Source organism: Hemiscyllium ocellatum, chromosome 3 (assembly GCF_020745735.1).
Source record: "Hemiscyllium ocellatum isolate sHemOce1 chromosome 3, sHemOce1.pat.X.cur, whole genome shotgun sequence".
Taxonomy (NCBI): Eukaryota; Metazoa; Chordata; class Chondrichthyes; order Orectolobiformes; family Hemiscylliidae; genus Hemiscyllium; species Hemiscyllium ocellatum.
In genome coordinates, this window is record NC_083403.1 from 46,601,606 (window position 1) to 46,620,617 (window position 19,012).

At 40.2% G+C, this 19,012-nt stretch overlaps 1 protein-coding gene across 2 annotated transcripts in view; it reads left to right on the top strand.

The window, feature by feature from the left end:
• The first annotated feature begins 1,073 nt into the window (after positions 1 to 1,073).
• casp8ap2 (caspase 8 associated protein 2) overlaps positions 1,074 to 19,012 on the top strand; it is a 42,700-nt gene continuing 24,761 nt past the window's right edge. Inside the window, exons 1-5 of one of the 2 annotated variants that reach the window (XM_060849752.1) lie at positions 1,074 to 1,222; positions 10,608 to 10,703; positions 14,824 to 14,913; positions 17,340 to 17,440; positions 18,181 to 18,255. In XM_060849752.1, the coding sequence (XP_060705735.1) occupies positions 10,634 to 10,703; positions 14,824 to 14,913; positions 17,340 to 17,440; positions 18,181 to 18,255 (336 nt within the window). In that variant the 5' untranslated portion in view covers positions 1,074 to 1,222; positions 10,608 to 10,633. The remainder of the gene's footprint in view (positions 1,223 to 10,607; positions 10,704 to 14,823; positions 14,914 to 17,339; positions 17,441 to 18,180; positions 18,256 to 19,012) is intronic. The other variant, XM_060849751.1, reaches the window with a different exon arrangement.

Here is a 19,012-nt window from a genome sequence, read left to right on the forward strand (position 1 = left end):
GAAGGTTTCAAAATCATGAGGGGTCTGGACATAGTAGGTGGGTAGATCAGAGTCAATAAAGTGTGGCACTGGAAAAAGCACAGGAAGTCAGGAGCATCTGAGGAGCAGGAGAGTCAGGATCAGATGAAGGGTACTGCCCGAAATGTTGACTCCCCTGCTCCTCTGATGCTGCTTGACCTGCTATGCTTTTTCCAACGCCACACTTTATCGACTCTGACTCTCCAGCATCTGCAGTCCTCACTATTTCCAGATTAGATAGGGAGACAATGTTCTCATAAATGGATCAAGATCCAGTAGTCATAAATTTGAAAAAGCAAATGTGAGATAAGAAAAACAAACTTTTTACACAACAAGTAACTGAATGAACCACCTGATGAAGGAGCAGCGCTAGAAAAGCTGGTGCTTCCAATTAAACCTGTTGGACTATAACCTGGTGTCGTGTGATTTTTAACTTTGTATAGCCCAGCCCAAACCGGCATCTCCACATCAATAGTAGCTGAATAAACTGCCTGAAACATGGTGGAGGCACATTTAGTTGAGCCATTAGATGATTTTAAATAGAAATAATGTTCAAGGTCACTGGAAAAGGAATGAGATTGGCATTAATTCAAAATGCTAAGACAGCCAGTGAAGATACCACTTTCAGCAAACGCATCAATACTGTACATAGAACTATGGCTAATTTTAAGGTCTAATGGGCATCGAAAGAGAACAATGTTTCAAAATAAAATACAGGTCTTGCACCTCCTGCAGGACAATTGATAAAGTTTCAAATCTTCCAGCCTCCTATTGTCAAATTGAAGCTATTCTGCTAATGGTCTCCCTTCCCTCTCCAATGCTGCTGGAGTTCGGTGACATGGCAAAGACTGCTGCTGCTCCCGCTGCTGCCTTTCTCGGGGCTAGGTAACGCTCCAGTTGCAGCGGTCGGAGCAGCCTGGAGATGTCGCTGCCGGCGGAGGGCTGTGTGCTCTGCTGCGCTTGTCGGAAGGGGTGGTCTGAAGGCGGGGAGAGGAGGGCTCCTCTTGGTGGACGGAGGCCCCGGGCGGAAAGTGGAAGACGCGCGGGCAGCCTCGCTCTCATCTCCCGGGCCAGAGGGGCGCGAGGCTGAGTGACAGGCGGCGAAGAGCGAGCTGGGGCCCGGGAGCAGAGAGAGAGAGAGAGATAAGGAGGTTCAGAGACAGGAGGCAGGCACAGTCTGCACTGGCAACTTCGACAGTGCGCGGTAAAAACATACCATCCTCCTGTGTTTATTTACTGTCGGAACATGTGTGTATTTGAATGTGGCACGAATGTATGGGAAAAATAACAAACTCATAGAAACCTATATATTTCCACCCTCCCCCATCCCCCAGCAACAACTCCTCCCTATGTTGTACTGTGTGTTCCCCCTTTATACGTATCCTCAGTTTGAGCGTTGTTCACTTCATAACTGCAACATAGAAAAATTGAAACTTTGCATTTGTGATTTCTTCGGGTTCTGTGTGTTTGTCGTGCTCACTGATTGCGTTTTCCTGGGCTGCAGTTAGCATTTTTTAGGTCGTCTATCTCCTCTCTTGACATTTAGATTTATGCTTCAAATGTTGGCCCTTCACCCCCATTCTCAGGTATGTGCAGCCAATCTCCAGAAGCTCGGACAGCTAATATTCAGCATCAGGAACCGTGAACTGATTTTGTTTTAACTCCTTGGTGCATTGCTTGTTCTGTATAGCAAAATGGCACAGATTGGAGATCATAGGATGGCGATCTAAGCTCTTCAATGTTTGCACTGCTCAATGGTTTAGCTGCTGCACTAAGCACTTGTCTCCTGAGGCATCCGGAAAGTGACCACAATACCCTGCTGTAGTATAGTTATAGAAGGGCACCTTCAACACTTTCTCAAAGTGGACCAATAAATGGTGATCGTGATATCAACATAGATTACAAAAAAACAATATTAGAATACTGACTGTTTAGCACAGGGCAATTAGAAGTGTTACCAATTTGTTAAAAATCACACAACACCAGGCTATAGTCCAACAGGTTTATTAGCTTTTGGAGCTAGTGCTTCCAAATAAACCTGTTGAACTGCAACAGGTGATTTTTAACTTTGTCTACCCCAGTCTAACACCAGCTGCGCCACATCGTGGGTACAATATGTGTGTGTTTGAAGATGGGGATGTACAGCTCATGGTGTTTGATCTAGTGAAGGTTCTAAGTACAGTATATTGAATCCAATGACTGAATGCCATTTATAGTCTTTGTTGACATAATCAATACAAGCTCAGCAGAGGGATGATGAATGTACATTCAAGTTTTAAGAACTGACGTATAACGAGTGACTTTAAAGCTAATTTATTTTGAGATAGATTGTTTTGAGGGGTATAAGTAAATATTGTATGTTATTTAATAATCTTGGTGTCAATCTTCTGGGGGCTGTTTAACTAAGAGGCATCTACAGAAGCTCAAAAATAGTGTTCAAATTTAACTTATGAGCATGGTGAGTATATGAACCAAGATGTCTGGGAATGCTGTTGGATGGATAACTAATTCAAGAGGGACCCAGATAATTGTTTACGCTGGAATTTAAATAACTTACATAAACTTTGAAGTGAATGTAGCACAATAGTCTGATCAGAATCTCCTTGTCACTTCAAAAGGGTTTGAATGGGATTAGCCGGTATGCATGAAGTGGCAGATCAGATACAACGTGAAGAAATGTGAAATTATCTCTCTTTTGGTAGGAGGAGCATATGTGCAGCGCATTTCTTATTTGGTAAGAGGTTAGAAAATATAGATAGTAGAAAGTGAGAACTGCTGATGCTGGAAATCAGAGTCGAGAGCATGGTGCTGGAAAAGCACAGCATGTCAGGCAGCATCCGAAGAGCAGGAGAATCTACGTTTCGGGCATAAGTCCATCAGTGATTCATTCCTGATGACAGGCTTATGTCCGAAACATCGATTCTTCTGCTCCTTGAATGATGTCTGACCTGCTGTACTCTTCAAACACCGCACTCGAGACTCTGGAAAATGTATATGTACAGATGGACCTAGCTGTCATTGTTGATGAGTCATTGAAGGCTAATATGCAAGTGCAGCAAACTATTAGGAAGGCTAATAGAATGTTAAGTTTTAGAAGACAGAAATAGTGAAGTTTTTCTTTAATTGTGTAAGTGCTTGGTTAGACTACACTTGGAGTACTGTTGCAGGTTTAATATCTTTCCCTCAAAAGATTGTTGCCATAGAGGGATGGCAACAGAGGCTTAATAGACGTGTTCCCAAAATGGCTAGGCTATCCTGTGAAGAGAGATTGGGCAAAATAGGCCTGTGTTGTTTATAGTTTTGAAGAATGAGACATGATCTCATTGAAACCTACAAAGCATTTAATGTGTTACAAAGGGTAGATAAAGGCAAGTTGCTTCCCCTGGTTGGAATATTTAGAACCAGAGCACAATTCAAAATTAGGAGGGTTTTATTTAGGATTAGGGTGAGGAGAGTTTCTTAGGGTTATGAGTCTTTGGAATTCCCTACTCCACAAGACTGCGGAAACTCGACCTCTGAGTATGTTTAAAGGAGAGCACGATAAACGTTTGGTTAGCATGGGAATAGTATGGGTAAATGACATTGAAGTGTTTTATCAGATATGATTGTATTAAATGGTTGAGCAGACTCAGGGCTGAATAGCCTACACCTGTTCCTGCATTTGCATATATTCAGGAAGATATTTTTAATTTATATTTAATTTGGATTTTTAAAAAATAAGTCCATATGACTCAGCGCATCTGAAGGAAATGTTGAATACAGATTAACTCGCAATCCGAAAATGTGTGGGGGAAGAACCAACAGAAATTTATTACTTATAAGTGTGAATATGCATACAAGAAGGAAAGTGACAAATCATTCTCCACATACGGGCAGAATTAGTATAAAATGAAGTAAGAGTCCAATAAATTTTATAACTTTGTGCCCTAAGTCTTAAATCTAATAAAATAATTTATGTAGCTGAAACAGTAGAATGTAATTTGTCGACGTAGTGCTCAAATTGTACAAGCATCAAGAATGTGATGGCTCAATATGTGGGAAATATTTGAGTGGAGCAATGGTGCATAAATATCACAGGATTAATCCAGCAAATCCTAGTCTTATCCTTCAGTACTTTGTCCCAATGAAGATAAAGTTGAAAGCTGTTGGAATAATTGGTGTAAAGCTATCCATGGTACCAAAAAGTAGTCCCTACAAGGGAGCTACTGAACAGTAAGGGTGTTGTCATGGAGGATTTGATTTATTAAGGAGATGGAACCCTCGAGAGAAAATATATACATGACTGACATGAAAACAGAAATTGAATCTGTCTAAATTGAGGCAAAGGATTTGGGTAATATATAGATTACAAGTCCCTAAGTCTGGATAAGCTGTATCCTGGGCTGTTGTGGGAGACAAAGGAAGAAATTACAGGGTCCTGACTCAAATTTTAAAACTGTCCTCCACAGGGAAGATGCCAGAGGACAGCTAATTTGGTTCCACAAGAAGGGTGGTAGCAATAGACCAAGGATCTATAGCTGAGTGCATCTAACATTAATGGTAGAGAAATTATTGTAGAAAATTGTGAATGAGGAAATTCAACTCCATTTCGAGTAGCAAGGTTTGATCAGGGATAGTCTTCACGCTTTGTCAGAGGAGCTTCTGCTTAACAAATCTGGTGGAAATTTTCAAGGAGCTGACCAAGTGTTTGGATGAGATGTAGTTTTCTGGATTTCAGCAAGTCCTTTGACAAGGTCCCACGTGGGAAGTTGATAAACAAAGTAAAAACTTATGGGATCCAGGGTAACTTGGCAAGATGAATCCAAATGTGGTTTAGTGGCAAGAGATAGAGGGTGGCGGTAGAAGGCTGTTTGTGTGACTGGATACCTGCTTGCAGTGCTGTATCACAGGGATCAGTGCTGAGTCCCTTATTGTTTGAGATATTCATAAAAGATGTGGATGTAGGTTTGCTCGCTGAGCTGCAAGTTTGTTTTCAGATGTTTCGTCACCATACTAGGTAACATCTTTGAGCTCCAGATGAAGAACTGATGGTGTAGCCGGCTTTCTACTTATGCGTTGGGTTTCCTTGGGGTGATGTCATTTCCTGTTCTTTTTCTATGGGGGTGGTAAATGGGATCCAAGTCAATGTGTTTGTTGATCCAGTTCTGGTTGGAATGTCGTGTTTCTAGGAATTCTCGTGTCTCTGTTTGGTATGTCCTAGGATACCCAGTGAACACAGTCCACCTATTTCTCAGCAACAAACCCAAACAAGCAGACAAATCACGTCCAGAAACCCTAGCCACACTTCCCCTACGTCAACGACATCTCGGAAATGACTGCCAGACTACTCGGACCCCTTGGCGTCATGGTAGCCCACATACCCAATAACACACTAAAACAGCAGCTAATGAACTTGAAATTCTCTATACAGACAACAAGCAAAACTAATGTCATTTACAAAATACCTCGCAAGAAGTGTAACAAACAGGCAGAAAATTAGCCACCAGGATACATGAACATCAACTAGCCACAAAAAGACATGACCCACTCTTGCAAGTATCCTACGTACGGATGAGGAAGGACACCACTTCGACTGGGACAACACATCCATCCTAGGACAAACCAAACAGAGACACGCACGATAATTCCTAGAAGCATAGCATTTCAACTGGAACTCTATCAACAAACGCATTGACTTGGATCCCATTTACAACTTCTTGAGAAAAAAATAGGAAATGACATCACCAACCCAAGGAAACCTAAACACACAAATAGGAAGTGGGCTACACCACCAATGCTTCACCCAGAGGCTCACTGAAGATGTTACCTAGAATGATGATGAAAAGTCTGAAAACAAACCTTCCAGCTCAGCAAGCAAACGTACATCCAGGACGTCAACCTGAGCTACAAATCTTCTCAAACCTCGCTCATAAAAAATTTAGATGAGAATGTGGAGGGACAATAAGTACATTTGTGAATCACATAGAATTAGCCAGGTGGTTAACAGCGAGGGGGGAAAGTGTTAAGTTACAGGAAGAAATCGACTGATTGGTCAGATCAGCAGATCTGTGACAGTTGGAATTTAACTCTGATCTGTGTGAGGTGATGCACTTTGGAAGGGGGAACAAGACAAGGGAGTACTCAATTAATGTCAGGATACATGTTGTGAAACTTGAAAGGGTTCAGAAAAGATTTACGAGGATGTTGTCAGGGTTGGAGGATTTGAGCTGTAGGGAGAGGTTGAATAGTCTGGTGCTGTTTTCCCTGGAGCATCAGAAGCTGAGGGGTGACCTTATAGAGGTTTATAAAATCATGAGGGGCATGGATAGGATAAATAGACCAAGTCTTTTCCCTAGGGTGGGGATTCAGAACTAGAGGGCATAGCTTTAGGATGAGAGGGGAAAGATGTAAAAGAGACCTAAGGGGCAACTTTTTCACACAGAGGGTGGTGTGTGAATAGAAGGAGCTGCCAGAGGAAGTGGTGGAGGCTAGTACAATTGCAACATTTTAAAAGGTGTCTGGATGGGTATGTAAATCGGAAGAATTTAGAGGGATAATAGCCAAGTGCTGGCAAATGGGACTAGATTAGGTCTAGTGGGCGTGGATGAGTTGGACTGCAGGGTGTGTTTCAGTGTTGTACATCTTTGACTAAGAAGGTCAGAAGAACTGACGAATCTTGGGGTGCTTGTCCACAGATACCCGCAGATGGCAGGACAGGTTAATAGGGTGGTTAAGAAGGAATGCCTGCCTCTGTCAAATATGACATAGATCATAAGAGTTGGGAGATTATTTTGGAGCCATCTGAACTTTGGTAAGGCCAAAGCTGGAGTTCCATGTACAATTATAGTCACCACACTACAGGAAGGATGTGACTGCACCAGTGTGTAGCGGATTTGCCAGGATCTTAACTGGAATGGAGCATTTCAGCTATAAAGAGAGGATGGATAAGCTCAGATTGTTTTCTTTGGAGCAGAGAAAGCTGAGAGGGGATCAGATTGAGGCATGTAAAATCATGCAGAGAGTGGACAGAGTGAATGGAAAGCTTCTGTACAACTTGTTATTGGATCAATAACCAGGTGCCTTCATTTTAAGATTCAGAGGAGATTCGACGGGAAAAAATGTTCTCACAGAGTGTTGAGGGAATCTGAAATGCACTGTCTAGGAGAATAGTTGAGCTAGAAAACCAAAACTTTTAAAGTGTTTTGATGAGAAATTAGTGTCATAACATTCAAGACTATAGGCCCAGTGCGGGAATGAGAGTCAAAAAGGTAGTCTATTTTTGGCAGTATTGACTTGAAAGGCCAAAAGTTCAATGACACTGTAGGGAGGAAGAAGAGCATAAGACCATAAGACATAGGAGTGGAAGTAAGGCCATTCAGCCCATCGAGTTCACTCCGCCATTCAATCATGGCTGATGCGCATTTCAACTCCACTTACCCGCATTCTCCCCGTAGCCCTTAATTCCTTGTGACATCAAGAAATAGACAAATAAATTGATCATTTGATATAAAGTCAATAAATAAAGTCAACTACCTCAAATACACCCCAAAGAAGGGATATGGGAAGAAAGAATGAAGTTTTCTTTTTACGCCATGTTCAGAACTCCCTTATGCAGAATGTAAAAAGCTAAACAAGAGTAGAACCATTACAGAACCTACTAATAGGAATTGACCCGGAGCAGATGGTTAAAATGAGCACAGGATAATGAACAGTGATCATAACAGAAATGTTCAAAATAATGATTGAGCACAATGCAAGACAAAAATCAGAGTAATCGATTTTTGGAAGAAAGATGATTTGTGAGGGCATGGAGGGCATAGATTAAGTAGACAGGAAGAGAGAGATCAACAACCAGCAGAATAGTTTGAAGGTAAGTGGCAGAACGTTTAGAGGGCAGTTAAGGAAAATCATGGAGAATGGAGCTAGCAGAGGTAGACTGTGAGGAAAAGAAATCTAGTGTTAGAACAACACTGGGGAAAAATTAAAATGGTGATTAGTTGAGTTCAAGAGAAATGTATTAAACTCAGACACAATTAATTAAACATCATAGATAAATGAGATAGTGAGAGTAAAGAAAAATGCGTCACTTTCTTGAACCATTGGTCAATGTTGTGTAGGTGCACAATGCTGATAGCGAGCTGTTCCCAAGGTTTTAGCCAAGTTAACATTATAAGAATAGCGGTATAGTTTGAAGCCAGCTTGATGTTTGTTTGGAAGGGAACTTGCAAGTGATGTAGTTCCCATGCATCTCCTGCCGTTTACCTTCTAGAAGTGACATGTTTGGAAGATACTATTGATGGAGCCTTAGTGAGCTGTTGCCGTGCATCTTATAAATGGTGCACAGGGCTATCACTGTGTGTGGTATAAGAGAAAGCTTAAAAGTGATGGTTGGAGTGCCGATCAACCAGGTTGCTTTGCCCTGTGTTTTGAGTTGGAGGATATTCTATCAGACTGCTGGCTTGTGACTAGTAGATGGTGGATAGGCTTTGGGGAGAAATGATGTGAGATTATTGCCACAGAGTTCCCAGCCTCTGATTTGCTCTTAGTCATAGAGATCTACAGCGCCGGGAAAAAAAAGTCCCTTGGCCCATCATGCCAGTACTGAACAGAAACAACCACCTAACTATGCTAATCCCAGTTTTCAGTACGTGGCCCATAATCTTGTATGTCTTTGCATCACGAGTGCACATCTACATACTTCTGAAGTAGTATGAGAGTTTTTGTATGTTCCATCCTTACAAGTACTGAGTTCCAGTTTCCCACCAACCCCTCAGTGAAAAGAATTTCCTTAACTGCCCTCTAAACGTTCTGCCACTTACCTTCAAACTATTCTGCTGGTTGTTGATCTCTCTCTTCCTGTCTACTTAATCTATGCCCTTCATAATTCAGCCACATTGGCCTCCGTATTTATATGGCTAGTTCAGTTTTTGGACATTGGTGATCTCAGGCATTTGCTAGGGGATTCAGCAATGGTCATGTTAAAGGAGCAGTGGTTAGATTCTTTCTTGTTTGAGATGGTCATTGCTTGACACCTGTGTGGCACAGAAATTACTTGCCACTAATCAACCTGAGAGAAAGTGAGGACTGCAGGTGCTGGGGTATAATAGTCAAAAGTGTGGTCCTGGAAATGCACAGCAGGTCAGGCAGCATTCGAGGAGCAGGAGAGTAGACATTTTAGGCACAAGACCTTCATTATTCCTGAGCTTCAACTCTGACTGGATCTGACTGTATATGGGCTACTTCAGCTTTTGAGGAGTTGCGAATGGTGCTGAACATTGTGCAGTCTTCCAGTAAATTCACTTTATGATGAAGGGAAGGATTTTGATGAAGGAGCTGAAGATGGTCAGGCTGAGGACACTACCCTGAGGAACTCCTGAAGTGATTTGTCCTGGGACTGAGATCATTGACCTCTAGCAACCATAATCATCATCCTTTGTTAAGTTTGATTCCATCCAGCAGACAATTTTCCCCCTGATTTTCATTTGCCTCTAGTTTTGAAAGGAGAACACTTTGAAGTTCAGGTCTTTTGTAAGTGTTTGAACTAAGGCTTAAGATATGTTGACTTAAATGTTATTTACCACAAGTCAGCCCAAGCTGATCAGGAGGTGAGTGGGCCTTATGAAGCCCAAGTTTGAATGTCAGTGAACAGGTTAGGTTAGCTCAGTTGGCTGAATGGCTTGTTGGCAATGGAGAGTGAGGCCAACATCGTGGGTGACGTTACCATGAAGCGCACTGTTTCTCAACCTTGCTTCTCCCCTGAGGAAGGTGACCTCTAGTTCAACCCCGACCAGTTGTCTGATTCTCTAATAAAAGAGGAACCCGGTGGCCTGGTAGGACAGTGGTGACCTTACCTTTGTTGCACAAGTGTTGCTTGATCGCACATTGATGACTCCTTCCATCAATTTACCGATAATCAAGTGTAGACAGGGGGATTAATTGGCCAGATTGGATTTGTCCTGCTTTTTGGTAAGGACCTACCTGAGCAGTTTTCCATTCTGCCAGATAGATGCCAATGTTGTCACTGCTGAGTCAGAGTTCATTTCAGCATGTGGAAGCCTGGAGGAAGTTGCAAGCATTGGAGGAAAAAGATGAATTACCTTGGATTTGTCATTTTGGTGCATGCTGGAGAGTTTTTTTGGAACAAGCCAAAAATAATTTATTCATAGTTACAGGTGTTTTTAAGTTGTAATATAAAATTTAGTTGGATTTGAATAGAATTTTTACTTATCAGCAAGGCACATTTTATACAAAATATACTTTGAAGTTGGCATTCACTGTGTTTTGTTCATTATATTTTTAAAACAACCTCAATGCAGAGGTGACTGGTTCTGAAAAATCTTAGACATACAATCTCCATAATAATTAATAACTATTTTAAAATTAATGTATTATTTCAATATCAATTAGGTATGTTATCAAAGGAAGCATATTTAAGCATGTGTAGCTTAAATATGCAGTAAAACCTGACCAGTAAAACTTGACAACAGGAAAGTTCAGACTTGACTTCAGTAGACATCTGTACCTGTTATTGAGCCAGGTGGTGTTTTGCTAATGTGCTTGAAAGTTAATTTAAATGATGATCCAAGCAATACTATAAATCTTTCCTTCAGTCAGATGGAGAATTTCTGAAGACATCATGGAGAGTGACAGTGGAAGCAGCCACATGGATTACCTTTATGGTGACCTGCTGCAAGAGGACAGTTTTGGTAAGAAACAATATAATTTCTTAATGCCAGCGTGTCACATACTTAAACTGTTGAGCATATGGCTACAGTTTTAGCACAAATATCCCGTCTGTGATCTCTAGTCACCATTATATCAATCCCAGTTAGTCTCCAAGTACAAGTTGATGGGGAAAGTTGCCCCATATCCATTATGTCCAGTACGAGTGTTTCGAGACAAGAACAGCGGTAGACCATTCGACACCTCAAATCTGTTCCATTCAATGAGATCGTGGCTGATCTGTGGCCAAATTCCATGTACCTACCTTCAGCCCATTATCCCTTAACAAAACTTTATCTGCCTCAGATTTAAAATTAACAACTGATTTTTGCATCCAGCCATTTGTGGAACAGAGTTCTATACATCTACCACTTTTTGTGCGTGGAAATGCTTCCTAATATCTCTCCTAAATGGCCTGGCCTTAATTCTCAGACTTTGCCCGAGTTCTACAGTACCCAACCAGTAGAAGTAGTTATCTTTATCTACCATGTCTTTTCCTGTTATTATCTTGAAGAATTAAACGAGATCAACCCTTAACCTTCTAAATCCTGCAGGCTGCCTCAGTATAGGGGATGACTGTTAGTTTCTGATCTTAATGGCGAAGTATAATTCTCAACTCGCAAAGAAGCGCACAATAGGAGATCTGCTCATGATCCAGAACTGAAATGCATTGCAGCATGTTAACTGTAAAACACGATCAATACTTTGAAGAAGACTGACAAATCCCGAATAGTATTGAATATAATAGCTATACTTGTAGCTATACCAGTGTTTCTTCAGTTAGACTGTGTGGGGAAGATATACATGACTCCCAAACTTAGAGATGTGTTGTGAAGGCAGAGGATATATTTTCTTGGTGTGGATGGATAAAGAAGATGCTGAGGTTGCGCATCCCTAGGAATGTTTATTTCCTTTTGTGCTTTTTGATGCATTTCCTGCATTTTGAAATCCACATTTCAAATATGAATGAGGATTTAACTTTTGATCCTGTCTTGCTAACACCAATCTTGCTATTTGGACATTAATTATTTTCTTCGCACCCGAAGATTTCTTGTGGTTATTTTGTGGTGACCTAGAGGAAATGCAGTTTTGTGTTGTGCAATGAGATGCATTAGGGTTGCTCATTTACTTCCATTTGTTATGTTAATGGTATAAAAATAATTATTGTACAGAAGGGCTAATGCCTGAAACGTAGATTCTCCTGCTCCTCGGATGCTGACTGACCTGCTGTGCTTTTCTAGCACAACACTCGACTCTGATCTCCAGCATCTGCAGTCCCTCACTTTCTCCTAGCACTTGTGTAAATGCTGTACAACACTTTAGCACTGTGCAATGTGCTAAATGATCCCAGGTGCATAAATAATTATACTGATGACCAATTTAGAATTGACCCTTGAACTTGCAGTGTACTATCCTTGTGCATACTGAAAGCTGGATGTATTAACACATGTTCCTATGTACCGTGGAGGCACACAGAACACGTATTCACACTGTTTCAGTTTCAACAAAATAAGTGACCGTTCTCTGGTCTATTTCTCAGGAAAATCCCTGGGGCAGTTGGTCAACCTGCTAGGTTTAACATTTCACAAAGCTTGACATTTAACTGTCGGTCATTGTCTAACTGGTGCATTCTCCATGGCAGTGCCTGTACAATCAGAATTCACTTGCCAGCCAATCAACACTCCTCTCCTACAGTATAACTGCTATATTTCCTTGCACTGGTCTTTCTTGTGAATTGTCCTGATGAGTGAGAAAATGTCTTTTTTGGGGTGGTGGTGCTTCATGGAAATTCCATGTCTAAGATTCTGTGCACATTGTACCGTTGTCCCCCCATATCCATGGAGGATATGTTCCATAACCTACCGCAGAACCCCGAAACTGCGGTTAGGAGCGAACTCATGCATTTAAATGGGAAATTTACCTTCCCCATCTGGTCCCTGGTTCCAGAAGATTCCCTATAATATATTCAGGCTGTAGTAAACCGCAGGTAACTGAAACCGTGCAAAGCGATTCCATGGATATGGAGGTCACCCTATAAGTGTGTTTTCTTATGTTTAATTGTTATTCTTTAAGTATTTTAAATTTGGGAATGTTGAACAAATATGTACCAATTTGAGTTACATATTGATTTTGTGATACTGGGAAGGTGGACTGAAGTTAAGGTCCTTCAATTCACCTGCTTTGTGGAATATCCCAAGCTTTAGCAAAACTGGGCTGGGTGGTTGGAGTTTGGCAACTTGTTTTGTCCTGGGGGAGTTGAAGATGGTGCTGATTTGTCTGTCATCAGAGAGGACGTAGATCTGATATGAGGTGATGGTGGGTATCATAAGTCTAAACACTGGTTTGTAAATTTTGAGGAAGGGTGCACAGATGTAGAGTTTAGTATTTTATCATTAGTTCCAGGAAATTTATCTGGAACTAAATACAGTGGTTGCTGGAAATCTGAAGTAAAATCACAAACTACTGCTAATACTCGGTAAGTCTGGCAGCGTGAAAGTGGAGAGAGAATGGAGTTAATATTTCAGTCCTGACCTTTCATCAGAATGGGGAAAATTGGAAATATACAGTAACAGGTTTTGAACAACTGAACAAGATGGAAGGTGGGAAGAAAAACCAAAGAGCAGTCTTATGGTTGGCATGGAGGTGCAGGAGAGCTTATGTTAGGAAAGGTTTAATGGCACCCATTTCCCGACCCCCTTTTTGGTTTACTGATGACTGTATTGATACTGTTATCTACCCATCCTAATGTTTAACATTTCATCAACCTTTGCCTTCACATAGTTAGGCTCTGACTCTTCCTTTCCTTGCCTTGCCTATCCTATATTGTCTCCATTCCTGGTGTTAGGCTTTCAATTTTTTTGTTAATAACTGCAGGTTGTTCTGCTTTAATGCACAGTTCGTTTTTGCAAGTTCACTTTAATGCGATTGATGAATTGGGGACACTGTTTCTAAGCGCAAACTTTTAAAATGCATGTTGGCTGTAATGCAATTACATCACCAACACTTTAACCACTATTTCTAAAGCACCATTTTTCTATAATATGGAGTTGCAATTATTATAGAAAAACATTATAGAAAAACTACCTGTGTTTTGTAATCAATCTGTTCAGAGATGTTACTATGCACTTCTGGACGTGAAATATTGACTGTACATCCATTGAGTTCCCTACTTCTCCATTTCCTTACTCCCTGTTTCCGATCTGGATGCTTTTCCATTCTAAAGTTTCTCCATCTCCATCCCATTTTTTTCAGATAATGTAACCATCCGTACTTGTGCTTCGAATATGTGTAATTTTTTCCTGAACGGTGGATTCTCTTCTGCCTGCCTCCATTGTCGTTCATGGGGTCCTCAATCATGTCTTCTCTGTGGTTTTTACCTTTCACCCCATCAAACTGCCTGTTAATGGATCATCCTGTGGAGTGATTGCTGTCAACCTCCTTTCTCTGCTTTAGCATTCTGAAGGGATCACTCTCTCCAGCTAACCTCAGTCCACTACTTGGTCACCCTCAGCATCCCTCCTTTTCCCAAGGCACCTCTCTGTGCAAGCACAGTTGAATAAACCAATTACCCTTTTAGTCCCTTTGGTGTTGAAAATTCTATTCACATCTCCCAATCCCATTCTCTTTTGCCTAATACCACGGGTCCTGTTCTTATTTAAACTTATCTGTATTTTGCCCTGTCACAGACCCTTTCATCCATCTTTCTACACTCCCCCTTGGAATTATGGTAGGTTTTGAAAATTTAAAACTATTTCCTGTACTGATGAAAGATTCTGTTTCTTTGCACAAATGCTGCCTGACCTGAGCATTTTTCTGTTATTCTTTATGGAAATATGTGTTTGTCTGTCATCTTGAATCTCTTTTTCCATCCCCACTTTGTCTTTCTGTCTCTGACCAACTCTCTGTCACCTTTGCCTTTACTCTCATGATGTTCTTCTGTTCTCCCTGCTAACTGAGCAGTTATTGTATTTTTATGTATTCCAATTCTTGGCTAACAACTACCCACGTGGTTTCAGGGCTACAAAGTAATGCGTTCAGTTTTGATTTGTGTGCTTTTAATCATTTTTGAAGTATTTGTTGGCTTTCTCTTTGTGCATCTTGTAGTTTCTCCAGCGAAGACTGAGAATGAAAACTCTGTAGATATCTATGATGGCCTGGACACAGACTATCAAGGAGGTGAACAGTCTGCATCACGTATGTTGAAAATAATAACATTCACTAATTTTTCAAAACATTTCAATGCTTAAAGGTTGTAGTGTTGATGCCCTCTAATCCTTCAGTTTTATAGCAGCATGCTGAGAGAATGGCCTCTTATTTTGGCGATGCTTAATCATTAGGGAAAAGGAGCCAAGTAGTTCGCTGCAACAGAATAGAATCACTCGTACATTTGGACAGTTCTATCACACATTCACAATGTATATCTGGGCCACAAGTCAGTAAGCTAAGTCTTTAAAATAATAGCACTTGTCAGACACTAAAGGTGTCATCCATTTTGTGTTTAAGTTAGAATTTGCTGTGTGTACTTCCATCTTACAAACTGTGTAACTGATTAGATCAGAGGTGTTTGAAGACAATCTGTCAGCAACCTATCCATTAATTGTAGTTTGACTTAGCTTCAATGAGCTGAGAGCAAATGGGTCATGATACCTCTGCAATTCCAAGGAAGACTGCAGTCAGTAACCTATCTCCCTATACTGGTTCTATGTTGAGATTAAGTATAATGCATGATTTGGAGATGCCGGTGTTGGACTGGGGTGTACAAAGTTAAAAATCTCACAACACCAGGTTATAGTCCAACACGTTTAATTGGAAGCATACTAGCTTTCGGAGTGACTCTCCTTCATCAGGTGATAGTGGAGGGCTCGATCGTAACACAGAATTTATAATGCAAGTCTTGAGGAGCTGGACATCATCAAAGCTGAATCGGTCTAAGCACAAGACAATATAACTAATAACTTTTCAGCATTTGGAGATTATTTAATGTAATTTCCAAAGATGTTGGTTATGATCTGGCCATCAGTCCTCTTAATTTTCTTCCAATTCCCGGCTCTAAGATTTTTTTTTAGACAGAATCCATTTTTGTAAGAGCTTCCACTCACTATGCAACAAATAAAAGGGATCAACAAAAAGAACATTTTTCATAATAGAGCTTAAAAACCTGAAGAAATGCTTGAACAGCAAAGGATGAAGGAAGTCAAGATAAACAATATTTGCACTGTTTGGTGTGAATTGATTCAAAAAAGTGGAAGTACTTTGAGAATGATGAGTAGATTTTAGCCTTTCAGATGTTGAGATTTGTAAATCAACATTTCAAGATGAGACAAGGGGAAAGGAGCCACTACTAGGGTAGGGGAATGGCAAAGAGAAAATGTCAGCTGAAAGGAAGGAGCAGAATCCAAAGTAATTCCTACATGATCATTGGCTGAGAAAATTGATCCCACAAGCCATCCAAATCCAAGTTCAAACAATGTAATACTAAAACCAAAGCAACCAGAAAGGGAGAGGAGACCATGAACAGAGAGCCTTCAGAGAAGTGGAGTAGCAGTTGCAGGTGCCATCTTGTCGTCTTTGTGAGGACTTACCTCAACCCCCATAATTAACTGAAGTGCAGCTGATAGGTTCCATAACCTTTATTTTGGATGTTTGATTGTATATTTCACGTACCCATTCTGGTACATTTATAATTTGTTGATATGATTACATTTCTTGTATTCTGTCCTGTTTAGAACATTTGGAAAGAAGCTAAAAGATATCAATTTACTTTGCCATTATTGTACAAGATAAAATTGAACAAAGGTTCACCAAAACAGATAAACTAATATAAAACCCACAAAACTTCTCTAAGCGCTAACTGCTTTTATGAGGTCAGTTGTTGGAAATTGTTGTTGCACTGTGGAGCCTGAATTACTAATGCACAAGTTTCTTTGCTTTGTAATTCTCATGTTGCAGGGCATGCAGTTGATATTATAGGTTGATAACTTGTAAATCCTTACCTGGTACTAACCAATAACTTCAGCCGGTGGTTGCATTTTTTTTTGGTCTTGAGTTCAATGCTTTGAGAGTTGAGTGCCTTATTTGGGATGGCGCCTGGATCCAATATTGAGGGAGAACGTTGCTGGTTGACCATTGTTTTGCATGTTTGGGTATGTAAACAGGATCCCTTACCTTGAGTCAAAGGTGACCAAACAATCCTTATGACAGCTGTCCTGGCCCACATTTTTCTTACAACTGACATCAAGATTTCATATATTTAATTTGCTGGTAATAAGTCTCTGCACTGAAACTGACAGCTGTGTATCCTTCTGAAGTGACATTGGTAATCCTTCAGAAGGAATACATTGACTATCAAATGCTTTGTGACTTCCCGAAGCCATGAAAGATACTATTCAAACACAAGTTCTTTAGTTACAATCTCGACTCATCAGTATAAGTATAGAATATTTGCCTATTGCTACTTGCATACCATCTAAAATCAATTTTAAAGGAACATTTCTGGGGGATTAGCATCAGTTAATTTTGTAACGACATGTCTCCTATACCTTAAAGGTTTTCTTTAGAAGAAAATAACTTTGTTTTTCAATGATTTATCAATGTGTTACAAAGTTACATTTTTGTTGCAGGTGACACTACAGGGAAGAGTAGACCTGCTAAAGATTGTTTTGATCTGTATGAGGAGATCCTCACTGAAGAGACAACTGCAAAAGAAATCTCTTTGAAAGAGGTACATGTTTGGTTGTCGCATCATTTGATTTACGTAAGGCCACCTTGTGAAATGAGCAAAGGCAAATTGCAGAAGTAAAAAGTTCATTTGATCCATAAAGCCTATCCCTTACTGCCACTTTCCAGTTGCTACTTAACTGTAAATGTACAATAAAGCTGTTTGCTGGATACAGGCTCAGTTCAGTTGAGCATCAACCAGAAATGTTGTCAGGATCAGCAACCCAATCAGTTTTGAAAACTTATTCCAGCCGCTGCTACTAATGTATTTAGATTGAAATTTGCAACCTTCGAATCAGCAGTATGATGTGTCAAAAGCTCATCTTTGGCAGTAGTGAAGACTGAGTCCAAGTAGCCTTTTATATCTTTGCAAAATTCTTGAGATGAGTGTCACTCTGTCCTAAGGAATGTTTCCTGCATAGATTAATTGGACCTCTGAATCCTAAATTGGCTTTTTTTTAAAAAAAAATTATTTTCATAGCTACTGACTATTTTCTTCTCCCGTGCCATGTGGCTTGTCATTGTAGCATCTTGTGGCAGCTTTCTAGAGCTCAAAACCTCCTCACTTGGTCATACAAAGTTTTTTCCTCCAACCAGTAGCAGAAAGCGGTATTTTTGCTTGTTCTGATTCGTCCTTGCACACAACCTGTTAAGAAATATTATCTTCAAGAATGTAAGTGATGAATGACAAAAATGAGCTTTAAGGCAGACATATGTCATTACCACTTATTTTTATCATGACAGTTTCAAGAAAAATTTATTGAAAGAGAAAGAAAAGTTGAAGAATTATTGAAGAAACTGCATGAAGTACAAATCCAGGTAATTGATGAACATTATCGTCCCACTTGTTTCATGATAATCATGAATTTCATACAGTTTTTGAGAGTTTGAAAGATGAGGCAATATTGCTTGAGACGAAAGAAAAACTTAGTCAGTTTCTGTGATTTCTGATCATTTTCAATTTTGAAATTTATTGGTGTTGGTCCCTTCTTCCATCCTGCTGCGTGAGCATCTAGCTTCAGTACTCAAAGGCTCTTTCGAAATCTTTTTCACTGAGTTTTAATATGTGGACCACATTGGGAAGAATGCATTTATTGTCTGTCACTAATTTTCCTGAGAAGGTGATGGTTGGCCTTGAAATGCTTGTGGAGATAATGTTCTCACAAGTATGTTCTAATGAGATTTCTAGGATTTTGACCGAATTGTAATAAAGGAACAGTATGTATTCCAAAATAGATGGCAATGGGCTTTGAGATGGTGCTTGCATAATATGGCACACTTGTCCTTGACAGTAGAAGTGTATCAACAGTGAGTTGCTGCATTGCATGATTCTCATGTAGCCCTTATTGAGAATAGTAAACTAGATTGAATTGCTGCTGTGTAAACCAAAGGATAATGAGTGTGGAGATGTCAAATAAATACTTGATGTTGTGCAAGATATGGAAAACCCTTTCTCCAGCCCATCCCAAGATGGTACAGACTCCCATTGTGCAGCTAAGCTACCATGACTAGAAAATAAAGTTAGTTGCAACATTATGCTAAGGGAAAGGACTTTCACAAGAATTTCCTTTATTCG